The 13,433-nt window shown below is 42.8% G+C and overlaps 1 protein-coding gene across 1 annotated transcript in view; it reads right to left on the minus strand.

The window, feature by feature from the left end:
- LOC131581327 (multiple epidermal growth factor-like domains protein 6) overlaps nucleotides 1-8,452 on the minus strand; it is a 157,159-nt gene extending 148,707 nt beyond the window's left edge. Inside the window, exon 1 of the mRNA XM_058843435.1 lies at nucleotides 8,259-8,452. Coding sequence (XP_058699418.1) covers nucleotides 8,259-8,452 — 194 coding nt within the window. The remainder of the gene's footprint in view (nucleotides 1-8,258) is intronic.
- Nucleotides 8,453-13,433: the final 4,981 nt, after the last annotated feature.

The raw sequence follows: 13,433 nt of genomic DNA on the forward strand, positions 1-13,433 counted from the left end.
GATGTTGCAGCCTGCGTTGCCTCAGCTGCCGAATTTGCAGCCTGAACACTATTGATCTTCCCATAAATCAGTCAATAGATGAAACCTGTCATAAGGAGCAACTCGCTGGAATCCTGTATTTTCAAAACACTAATTGGTTGCTGCTCCTTCCCCTTATGCTGTTATTAAAAGTTTAGAAAACCACAGTCTGCTTATCCAGTTTTAGTTTGAAAAGATCAAATAAGAGTTTTCTTAAGGGAGCCAAGATTACAGTCAGGGCTAAATTCCCCACTGCTGTGATGACTGTTTTTGCACTAGAAATACACTGATGTTGATCTCAAAATAGCTGTACACTGCTACAAAGGATTTGGTTAGAAACTTTTCAGGTTAACTGTCTGAATCCCCTCACACCCCCAACATCCCAGCAAAATATCACCACTGTCTTGTAAAAAAGACCTCTGGAAAGAGAAGGTGGCACCCTGAAGAAACATGTGGCACTGTAGAGGAGAAACAGCCTGCAGCATGATGTTGTATGGATTGAAAGTTTTCAATCTGTATGATCTCAGTTGGAAAGGAGAAAAAACAAATTTTATTTCAACACAGAAAAAGACAAGTCAAATCAGGAAATAGGCCACAGAAACAAAAGGTCCAAAGAACAAGTTATATATATTTGCTTATATACGTAAATTTTGTCTCCAGATACATATTGCTTAATAATTCACAAAGGCCAGAATGACAGAGGAGGCTTTTATTTTCTAAACTGCCAAGCTCCCCTTTCCACCCTTAATCTATTTTAAGGCTCATTTCCCTGATAAAATTAATCAGCACTACCAGAGACAATTAGGACATCCTGCTCCCTTGACCACTAATCAATCCCTGCTCTCTCCTGATCCTGTATCAATATTTGTGATGTTTATAGCCCCTCTGGGACATGGGTTGTAAGCACCAAGCTCATTTAGATTAGGTCTCATTATCACTGCTGTTCTCTGGCTCTGTGGATGAAGGTCCACCACACAAGGCTCCCCTCGTCCCACAGGTTACTAATGCACTGCTGGGTCTTACTCACATCCTCCCTTTGATTAGATGGAGCAGCTAAATAACATGAGAGTTCCTTCAGCCTTTGTGCCCTGCATCTAGATGAAGAGCAAATCAATAGGAGATGATTAATTACACACTCAGCTATTATAACAACAATAAGATTTTTAGTTCTTGCCGCTATCAAAGTGCAGCGCCTGTCGTTTACCTTCTACTTAACCATCCTCCTCCCTCCCCCAGGACAGAATCATCTATTTGGGTTGGCAAGAAAAGCAGAAGATAAACATGCACATCCAGATCATTTAACCATGATTGGCCAGGCCACTTTTCTTTTCTTTTTTTTTTTTCATTTTAAAATCATGGAGTGATTTTTTGTTCCTTTCTTTTAGGGCCACTTAGACTCAATCCCCAGCAACATCCAGTTTTATAGTTTTATTTACTACATCCAGGAGAGCAGCACTGCCAGTGGCCAGGCCTGCCAAGCCCCAAGCAGCACACTCAGCTTTACAAATTTAAGGACCAGTGTCCCAAGGATCTCTCTCTTAATTAAAGAACCCTGTGGGATATCACATAAAGGAGGTTAAGAAGTGTCTTGATAGGACATTCATGGTTGGGTTCTTTTCCCCCTTGGACTGAGACTGACGAGAGAGAGGCAGTTTTCTCTTGTTGGGATTTGGTTGTTTATTCTTCTTTTATCTGCATTACATATATACAAAGTACAAGGAGCTACATGCACTAAGATAGAAAGGTGCAAAATGGCCAACAAAGATTTTCTTCAAGGTCTTTTATATGTCCATTTACCCAATTAACAATTAAATGCCAAGTAAATTATTTTTCTTAGTGACCCAATGACCCAACACCTGTGTTCTGCACTGGAGCACTCTTTATCCAATCACTCATTACTACCCAAAAACCTCTAGAAGAAGAAGATGAAGAAGGAAGAAGGAAAAGAGACAATGCCCTAATTCCTCTATCTTGCCTCTTATTTCTTAAACAAGTTTAAACCTTTAACTTTCTCACCCAGTGACTTAAGAAAACTCTCTAATTTACACACACTCCTAGTTTTTCTATTTAACTTTAACAGTTGTTTTCAGGGTGTTATATGAAATTCACTGGATGTCAGAGCCAGGTATCAGAGATAAGGGCACACACTCTGTGCCCCTGACTCCAACAAAGAAGTAGCTGGCATGTACCCATTGTTAAGGCAGAGCAGATAAGGGAGCAAAACCCAGACCTAAATTGAGGATGTACAAGTGTGAGATCAGAGGGGAAAGCCCTGAGTAGCAGCAGCCACTCCAGGAGTGTGTAACAGGTCCCCCAGGAAACCTGCCAGGTGCACACACCTGAGCTTCCTCCAGCAGGAAGGCACAAAGGGGCCTGATGTTAAAATATTAACATAAAAATCATTCCAAGTGTCACACCACTTCGTCACGAGGAGGGAAAGCTCACTCTGCCTTACAGCAAGTGCCACACTGTTTGACAATTAAATGAGTTAGAAGATACTGAAATCCTCAGCTCTATTTCAGCAACACTTTGCTTTTTTGATGGTTGCCAGATTTTAAATTTCAAAGCAAAACTTATTTTTTTAAAGCTTACTTTTAAAGTAACATGTAATATATAACTTCCAGTCAAACTGAAACAAATATGATTCCATCTAATGTATGCAATATATGTAAGAAAAACCCCTACATGCCAACATTTTAGGTGTTAAAATATTCCAAGTCTTTTACTCCCCTATAAATCATTAGCTTGGTACCAATGTCCATTTTTTTGAGGGGTTTTGTTTGGTTTGGGGTTTTCATTTGTTTGCTTTAACATTAAGAAAACTTGGTCAAGCTAAATATTTAATTGTTTTTAACCACAGAAAACTAACATGCATGCATTAGTGGATTAGTGTTTAGCAGTGGCAAACTAGAAGGGGCAAAAAAAAAATCTCACTTTATATCTTTTGGATTAGAAACTTCTAAATAGCTCACAGTTCCTAGAGTTACTCTACAGAGAGAGATGGACAGGCTTTGACACACAATTACAAGATATAAGATGTAAAGATGTACTGATGAGAGAGGTTTTTACAGCTGTATTTTTCACCATTGATGGTGCACTGGTCAGGCAGGGAGAGCACCAGCAATTACAAACAGAAGGGCACCCACTGAGGGCTGAGATGCACAAAAACTCATTTCCTATAGAGGAATATTCCAACCTGAGAAGACCAGGCCCAAAATACACAATTGTTTCATAATTTATGGGGATTTCTTCATTAAAAAACAGTACAGAACACCCTATAAAGCCTCTTCTCAGGCACATCCTGAGATATTATGCTAAATTTTCAATATTGAATTAGGTTGTGTACATAAAAACATGTACAGAGAATGCATGGCATTCTCTTCTAAACAAGATTTTGTGCCGAGTTCTGCTCTGGCTTACAAAGGGAAGCCAGCAAGGTGTTTCTACTAAACAACACCAAACCAAACTCAACACACAAATCTTCATCCCCAGGTCAAAGGCACTGCAGTGGGGCTCAGAGTACACATTAAAGCCCACATCATCTCCCAGCAAAGGCAGAAATATCAAGTTCCCCTCCAGAACAATTAATGATTAGGTTTAAAGCTAGGCTAGCCTGGAATCCAAAGCACACACTACATATGTTCAGTACATCATTCTCAAATGCTTTGATTTCGCAGTAATGAAAGGAAATTTCTTTCTCCTCAGAAATAAATTAAAAGCAATAGATTTGAGAGGGAACGTAAGCAATAACAGGCTTGAATTTCAGAGGAAGGAAATCTATTAACTGTGTTCAAAGAGAGAAGGTATTTAATTGGTGAAATAACAGGAGTCTGCAATATGGGCTGTTAACCCTCTGGGAGCCAAAGCATCACTTCCATCAAAGTTCTGCTAAAAAGTCACCTTGAGACCAGGTCTGCCACCACAGATAATCTCAGTCGTTCTCCTCACCAGGGGGTTCCTTCAAGTTTATTAAAAATATTCGACAGTCAGTCATACCCAGATCATGGCATGCCTGGCACTAGGAAAAACAGCCAGTGCTGGGTATAAACAATGCAGAAGAAAAGCCAAAGTAAGAGCCAGGCAATTTTCCCAAGAAATACTGCAAAAACACATTTTAAGAACATTAAACTATTGCATAAATAACTAAACTATAGCAATATTCCGTAACAATTACACCTGAAGAAACCTGACAAGTTTTTTCCTCTCAGAGTGTATTTTTGGAGAGTAATGTGAGAAGTCAAATCCCATTAAAAGTGAAGGGGTGTTCCCTTCAACTTCTTACCTTAAATGTGCAGATTTAAGAATCATAGAGTATGTGTAAGCTACTGTGACTATGAGCAGGAAATTTCTAAACCTCTTGTGAGATTTAGAACCATTTTATGATGTCTCTGATACAGACCCAGGAATTTCTAAAACTGGAAAATATTTACAGTTCAAGTTCATCTTTGATAAATATAACAACTTCAGGCTATCAGATTTTATTATCCTATCTTACAGCTATTTCAGGGTTTAGGAGAAAGGCTTGATCTCATTTTTCTCCTGAAGAGCAGAAAAACGTCATAAATCAGGAAAAGTACAGTACCACCACGACACTCATTCATTATCTTTAAGTCTCCTGGTAGTGAATATACTGGGGCAGAAAAAGAGGAAAAGAGCGCTTTGCCATCTGTTGAAAGACTAAATTCAAAATTAATATTCCTCCAGGAACTGTGAAACAGAAGCTTTAAGTGCAAAGTCTTGAGAAATGGGATTCTGTGCTGTAACGCTGACCAGCGTGAGCTCTATCTGGTGGCAACATCCTGTAGTGCACAGGCTAAAAAGACTATTTTTGTTCAGTGTGATGTTCACATTCACAATGATGAGAAACATCTCAGTCCTCAACTGCAAATTACAGGATTGGGAGGGGACAGGGATGGGGAAATGAGGGAATGAAACCACCATAAACATCTATGCCAAAGCATTTAAACCATGCTTACTAAAATCACATTATCCGAGCCTCAAAGGTTGGAGTAGCTGCTGTTCAGGGGTAGTGAGGGTTCACTGTAACCCCACGGATTCTGGGCAGACAGGAATGGGAAGAAGGGCTTGAGGTTTCAGCTGAAAACAAGTTAGGTAAAATTCAGTGGCCTATATCAAAATTTGTCAGTGACTCAGTTGCCAGCATCGTTTCAACCAAGGTTTAAAGAGAACCACTCAATCTCACTTGATGTACAAATTTAATACAAAATTAAATATGGTAGAAATTTAAATGCACCACTGGCAAACCAGGTCTTTATTTTCACCAGAAAAACCTTCAAACTTTTTAAACTGCAAAACCTCCAAGTGGAAGATAACCCATCCAAAGAAACGGAAGGAGATTCCACTACATTATTCAGTTCAGCTCAAAAAAGTAAATGTACTTTAAACCCTTATTTAATGCTAGGAAGACAACCTTTCCTCACACCTGCAAATTGGCATCACTGGAAGAGAAAATAAAGTATATTGGCTAAACAGCCAATACACTGAGACAATTTCTCACCAAGAAATGATTACATAATCTACTTTTCACATCATTTGGACAGTATTATAACAAAATTACAGGCTCCAGGTTTAAGTTGCATCTCCAGATACTTTATAGAAGCATTTCTCATTTTGTTTTCTGCACTGCATACCAAATATTCAAATTGACATGCAATTTGTTCCGCTGTAACAATCACAACTCGGAGGCATCTCCTCATATGGAAATGCTTTGCACAACAGCAGTCAATTCTTGAAACACATTCCATCAAAAAAAAAAAAAAAAAAAACCAGAAAAAAAGTGGACTTTGCCTTTTTTAATTATACCTTAAAAGGAATTCTTATTTATGTCACTTGAAAATAGCGTCACTGCAGCCAACAGCTGCTACAGCTGGAGGGTCAAGTTCACTCGAGGTTTGCAAATGCAGATATCATGAGGATGCAAGATTTTGCTTTTGGGAATATGATTTATCAGGAGGAGCACAGGAAAGCTGATAGTGCCCCACAGAATTGAAGGAGCTGGAAAAGAGTTCCTCAGGCAGGAATCCAGCTCTACATCCAGGTGTTCCTTGGAATGCGACCAGATTGCTTATGGATAAAGTGAAAATATGCAGGTACAACATGAGAGCAGTGAAGAAAAACCCTAAGCAAAACAGATTTATTGCAAGATTGGATCCTCTAAAAGTAAACCAGCCCTTTTAGATGTCATCCTGGACCTGCAAATCCACAGAGCCAGTCAAGGGGCTTAATGCTGACAGGAACAAAGCTGATCTCCTGGATTTTTCAAAGGAGTCCTCACTTGTCTCATCTGGGAACAGAAGAATCCATTCTTGAGCCCTGTCCCAGTCCTAACTCTGATATTTATTGCACTAAAGGGGTTCCCAGCACATAGCTCAGAACCACTCCTGCCTCTGCTCTGTCCTACATCCCTAACTAGGAGCAGACATCTGAACTGCTCAAACTCCCAGGGCAGTGTCTCTCAAGGAGAGGATTTACCACTTCTGACAGCAAATCAAGTCCTCTTAGCTCCCATTTCTGCACTGTCCCAGGAGCACCCCCCGATTTCTGTGAAGTAGATAACCACACATCACACTTACGCAGTCCTACACACCCCAGTTTTGGGCTAGACAGCTCACTACAAAGTGTTAAAAATGTGCTTTTTATCATGAGACATGGTTAATTCCTCATTTAAAGGCCAAACATGCTTCACAATGAAAATGGCATATCTGTTCTCTGGTCATTCCAGAGCTCTCTGAAGTTCTATTAGAGGATCATCCAGGGCTAATTGTATGGAAAAGCAGTTGATAGAAGTATCTCCTCATTCTGTAATCTGTTCTACATTAAATCTCCTCAGGGGGCTTGGAAGTAGAGCACCAACATCCCCACAGAACCCTCACATTTCTAGCTGGGAGCAAATGCTCAAGTTAGCAACAGGATGAAAACAATTATGAAGAAATCCTGTATAGCCTCAGCCACATAAGATCTCAATCAAAACAACAGCAAACACCACACTCAGCGTGGTATGTTCCAAGGGATACATTTGCTGTTCTGATTTCACTGACTGCAGATGACCAATGTCAAAAGAACAAACCAGAATTGTTAGAAAAAGGTGATTGATGCAAAGAATCCTCCTGGACATTTCACTGATTCTTGGTGAAAGCTGGCAGACTCACTCCTAAAGGCTGGTGACATCTTACATTTCTGTTTACAGCAAAGGTGAACTCCCTAAATAGCAAGAAACTTTGGAGTAATACTAATGCTTGCCCCAGCCTGAGAAAAGCAGGAAGAATGGCAGCAATTTCAGGAATATAACTCCTGGGAAAAGCACTCCAGGCTCTGACACAGGTCTGGGGTTTGGGCAGCTGTTCTGGATTGCTGCTGGCTGACAGTGCACTGCTGCTCCCAGAGACTCCAGCCCAGCAGCAGCATCCTCACACAGCATCATTTCCAGAAGGGAAGGTTTCCTCTATTCGTTCAGTGACACAGTCTTTGAAAAGGTAAAAGCAAACAAAAATTGTTTGGAGGCAATTCACAGTTCACAGCACCTCCAGCTTCAAAAGTGCAGAATCATACTTATTACTGATGTCAACTGCAAACAGATTAATGTAGGCCAATGCTATTCCTCCTCCTGATAGAGTAATTGCTCAGAAAGAGAGCACAAAGCATGCCTGAAAGAAACACAGAGCACTTTTAACAAAGGAAAATGTTTTACCACAGAATGAGCTTAACTTCTCTAAGCACTGTGATAGATACTTCGTGCTCCAGCAAAATGGAGTAATACAAACCACCTTAAAAGCACTTCTGGTAAATATCGTGTAAATGTGGATTGCATAGAAAGGCAGTGAGCAATAGGATGGGAAATCTCAATTTTCAGACAGAATAAAGATCTAAACTGAAAGCAAATACAAGACATTAATTATGAAAGAGTGGGATGAAGTTGATGAAGATAAAACCCAGGAAGATAAGAGTGGTTAGAAATTAGTGTATACAGACATTTGAAAAGGCTATTGTCAGGTTGCTTTGAGAGGGGGAACCAGGGCGGTGCAACATTCCTTAAAACACAAGGCAAGAAAGATACACAAGGCAGGAAACAGTTTCCAGCAACATTCATTTTCAACACGCAAAAACTTTAACCACAGATTTCGTGCATGCATCCAGCTACTCTCGTTTAGAATCTGACCAGAAAACTACCTCTGGACACAAGCGTTCCGCCGCCCTTAGAGCAGAAGGCATTTGTTGCTCACGGAGAAGCCCCCAGAGAAAGTTCGGAGTTCCCGCAGCAGCCGCACACGTGCGGCCCCGAGTTCTTTGTGCGCTCCCCTGCCCTTCCCGCACGGATCCCCAGCCTCGTCCTGCCGCTCTCCCCAGCTCGGGCTCGGCCCCCCGGGCTCCCCGGGCTGGCAGCGAAGGCAGGAGCAGCCCCGGGAGCTGCCTCCATCCCCCGCGGCACAGCCCAGCCGAGCCCTCCCTCCGCCCGAGCGGGACCCGCTGCGCTGCGCGGCTCCAGCGCATCCCCCAAACTTGGGGAGCCGAGGGGCGCAGGAGCCTCCCCGCAGGGCCGGGGGGGCGAGTCCCGGCCGTGCTGTCCCCGCCGAGCCCCGCACACTCACTCACATGCCCCGCACACTCACTCACACTCACTCACATGCCCCGCACACTCACCCACATGCCCCGCACACTCACTCACATGCCCCGCACACTCACCCTCACTCACATGCCCCGCACACTCACCCACATGCCCCGCACACTCACTCACACTCACTCACATGCCCCGCACACTCACCCTCACTCACATGCCCCGCACACTCACACTCACTCACATACCCCGCACACTCACTCACATGCCCCGCTGCAGCCGCGGCTCGGCGGCCAGAGCGCAGCCCGGCAGCACGGACAGCAGGACGGACAGCAGCACGGACAGCAGCACGGACAGCAGCACGGACAGCAGCGCCGGCCCGGCTCGCATGGCGCTGCCGGGAGAGGCAGGATGGATGGAGCGGCGGCTGAAGCAGCAGCAGCAGCAGCAGAAGCGGCAGCAGCAGCCCCCAAGTCATTTAAAGCGGCGGCACAGCCGCGCCACGGGCGGGGCGGCCCCGGCCCGGCCCCATCCCCGCCCCGCCCGGGCCGTGTCCCGGGAGCTCCCCTCGGGAATAGCGCTGGAATCCCGCCTGCAAAGGGAGCTTGTCCTGCTCCGCATCTCCGCTGGGAGCAGCTGGCGCAGGAGATAAGCGGAGGAGATGAGCAGGGGATGCTCTCAGTGTCCTGCAGGGATGCGCAGCCTCCAGCCCCGCCGCCCCGCTCTCCCTGCGCTGCCGGGATGCCGAGCGCGTTCTGCTGCGCTGACAGAGGCGTATCTCGGCTGCTCTTTATTTCCTCTGGTCCTTCTTTGTTCAGTACAGGATGCCCACTGCAATCATGTCTGAGCACTTCCGAGAGGTAACCGTGAAAATAAACGCATTTAACATCTCGAGGGAGGGATAACACCGCTACTGCTGAGAGTTAGTGACAGCAAGAACATAAAACTGGGAACTGAGGAGTGGTTTTTAAGTCCCAGAGCTGCTTGCCATCCCCTAGACCATCCTCTGATCTTTATGATCTCTCCAGACCTTTACTGCTGTCAAAAGACAACTCTTTCCCCTTTACTGCTGAGAGAGGGGAGACCAACTGACCTGGAAAGGGAGCTGTGCATAGTAGCAAACAAAAAAAAAATGTGTAAAGCACACGTTAAGCATTTTATGACCCAATGCAGGTCTCCGGGTCCATTACACCACGGTTTCCCTCCCTCCAGAGAGCTGTGACTAACCAGGCACTGGGCTGTGAACAGCAGATGGGCCCTGAGCCAACCAGAGCTAAAATCTGAGATTCCTTTCCACTGCCATGGAATGGGCTCGGTCTCCACTTGCTCCAAGGCAGCTCCTGCACAAATCTGTGACAGACACAACTGGATGGCTACACCAGCATCCTCACCAGCCAGGAGTCAGCCTCTGTTTTACAGAGCATTAATCTGTCTCCCTTCCAGCCCTGTAACGTGATACACCCACTTCTCATTTTACACACGCTTTACAAGTGGTTTCCTGTATGGTTTTTATTTTCCAAGGCCTTTGCTGAAGTAGGTAAACATTTGCCATTCATAACAAGAAGACTGGTTTTATATTGTTCATTGCTTTGAAGCTTGCATGGACATGATCCCTTTGAGATTTTATCAGCTTTTTCAGGGGGAAGAAAACAGACAGCCCTTATCTGGCCTTAGAGCAGAATAATTGTACCCTGAAATTTCCAATGAATGGCTCAGTCTTTCTTGTGTCTGGAGTAGTTTTAACTCCACAAGACCTTGTGTTGAGTAAATCTCATTACCTCCTGCAGAGCACATAGTTTTTAATAATTTTATTTCTTAAACCCCAGAAAATCTTTCTTCATAAAATAATAGACATTCATTATGTCAAGGCTGAGTCTTCATTATGTTCTGTGATGTCATCCCAACCTGGATTATTTTCAGGATCACATCATGGCAAAATGGATCCTCAGTTGTTGGGGTTTTTTCCAGGAGAGGTAAATTAGTCTTTAAAAAATACTTTAATTTTTTCCATCTTAAGGAACTTAAATTAAGGAACTATTCATCGTTGTTCTTCAAACCTGTAGGTGATCATTACAAATTATGCACAACATTTATTATACCCGGTTGTTAAGAATAATGGACCAGCAACATGCAAACTGGGTGGTACTGAAATGCAGAGTGAAGGCCACTTAATAGATGAGACCTTTGCCTGGGGGCCACACAGCAAAATGCAGCTGCAGCCAAAGTCTGGAGTAAAAAATCCCTGCCTTCTGGGCAGGAGGCTTCAGCTGCTGTGGCCTCGACATTGTCCTGAACTCCAAAGCCAACCCAGCCAGTGCAATATGTTCTTCTTACAAATATTATCTAATGTTTTCTCCTCTGCTGTGTTTTAATTGAGAATATCCTGCAGAGCTGTTGACTTTTAAGGGGATGATTCCCATGGGTAGAGCTGCAGCATTGGTGGAAGGAGTTTCAAAGCCTCCTGAGATAATTGATCTGCTGGGATCCCGAGTCAGTTAAACTTTCAGACCTGACACAGAGGTAGAAGCTGACTCATTTATTCCAGTTCTTACACTGGGCTCTGGTAAGAAGGGCACTGGAAACAGCACTAGTGAATTCTTTGTGTTCCACATCCTTGCTATGACCAACCAGGCACGTTCCTGCTGTCCTGAAATTTATTTGCTATAAGTCCTGCATCTTTGACCTCAGCATCTACAAACAACACCCTGGCCACTACCAAAGCAGTCACTGGACATGCTGACCAGAGCTTCCTTCCTGACTGGGAAAAGGAGTAAATTAAATTGCATCCTGCTCAGCTAAACCAGCTTTTGAACTGAGCAGGTAAAGTGCCAATTCCCCTTGGTGGCTTTGTGCAGTTATAATGGGATGCAATTGCATAGAGTACAAGTGGTTAGGGAAAGAAAACATCTTGGGTCCTCCATATCATACTGAAGGACTTCCTAAGGGATGAAAATTGTATTATTGTCCTTCCTTGTTGATCAGAAAATTGTTCTGTCAGATTCCAGTGCAATCCAAATTCAGCATGTTATTTACAGCACTGTCCAGATCGTGAATTCTATAAAAGATTTGGTATCTCTCACAATGTTCCATCCCATCCTCTCCACTTTAAAGCATATTTCCCCCCTCATTAGCATTTTAATTTTGATGTATAATTTCCTACAAACAGGCTGTGACAGTTGTTGTGTATCCCCAAGCATGAACGAGTGTTGCCCAAAACTTTGAGTCAGTGTCACACCATCCTGTTCTATTTTCATTTTTCTGTCTAATTCTCAGTACCTCCATTGCCAGTCTTTTTAAATTGTAGCTAGTTACAGGATTTAACAGTCCCTTCTGATATAAAGAATTTTTCGTGCAGAGATTGTAATTAGGAAGGCTGAGCTCTGTTCTGTTATTAGCAGAATTGTGATTTTTGGAGTGGTGGGTTAATTGCTAATAACCATATGCAATGCTTCTGTCAAGATGTTTCCCATTACAGTAATTAACTTAGCAGCTGGGGTAACAGACATTTACCATTTGTCTTCACAGTATCCCTGATTTAGGATTGTTCCAAAACCCTTTTTGGACTCTGTTTGTTCAATTCCCAGGTGTAAGATGAAAAAGAGGGGAAGCTGAGGAGGAAGGTCTGGGAAGAGCAAGCTGCAGGGATAGTACCTGTTTCAGATGTACAGTGTCTATCAGTGTATTCTCAGAAATTCTGGATTTTTCTTCACTAATCTTAGCCTTGGACCATCATTTTCATCAGCACCAGCTGAATGAAGAGCGTGGCAGAGCAGCCCAAAACAGAGAATGTTTTCAGAAATGATTACTCAGATGCTCACATTAATCTGATCATTATTGAGGATTTATTCAATGAAAAGTGCAGAATTTTTCATTAAACCTCACAATCCCTATGGTAGGGGATTTTTTTCCTTCATGTTTTGTAGTTGACTATATAGATATAAACATTTTTTGTTAATTACTTCCTTTCTGTGCTGTCTCACTGGAGCTCCTTCCTTCACAGAGCTGTGCCAGAATTACAGTAATATTATTAAGTATATGGCAAACCTGAAAATTGAGAAGAAAATAAAGTTGTTCTCTGAAGCCAGATCACATGACAGAGCAATAGCAGTTTCATTGATTTAATTCATCAACAGAATATATTTAAAGGATTCATTTTGTTTACGAGTTAATTTTAAAGTCTTTTAGGACCGTGATGCCAGATTTATCCTTTTTTTTTTTAAAGTTTTTTCTGGCCAGAGCAAATTCTGTACAATGCTACATTAAAGAAGGTTTGTTAATACCCTGAAAGATGTAAAGCAGCATGCCAAGGGCACGGGAAGCTTTCTCTGTTGCAAGAAATTGGCTTTGCTCCACTGCAAGGAATGGGGGAATGCTAATTTACAGCAACTGAGGATCTAGCCCGCGTTGTTAATCATAATTATGGACTTATTTTGGGAGGTGCATTTTCTAAAGTAGCTGGGGGAGACAAGAAAATTAAGTTAAAATTATTTTCTTCCACAGGAGGTAAAAGTAGTACATAAATAAATACTTGGGGTTGCAGTAGATCTTTAAAGCCTACAATAGTTTTCTGGCACTGCAGCGTCCTGTGATATTTTTTCCTCTAGCACATAATAGTAAGTTTCTGATAATAGTGCTCACAGACAGCTTTGATTATAACCACTTGTCAGGGAATGGATAACTAGGAAAATAACACCATATTCAACTGTAAAAAATGCTGCCTGGAGTACATTAACGCAGTGATAATTTCTGCTAATAGCAGCCTCCGAACCCCATCCATTAGCTTTGAATTGAAATTCCTGCTTCATTTCTGTCTTTCTGAGCATTTCTGCCCTCTGACCCTGTC

This window comes from Poecile atricapillus, chromosome 8, assembly GCF_030490865.1.
Source record: "Poecile atricapillus isolate bPoeAtr1 chromosome 8, bPoeAtr1.hap1, whole genome shotgun sequence".
NCBI lineage: Eukaryota > Metazoa > Chordata > Aves > Passeriformes > Paridae > Poecile > Poecile atricapillus.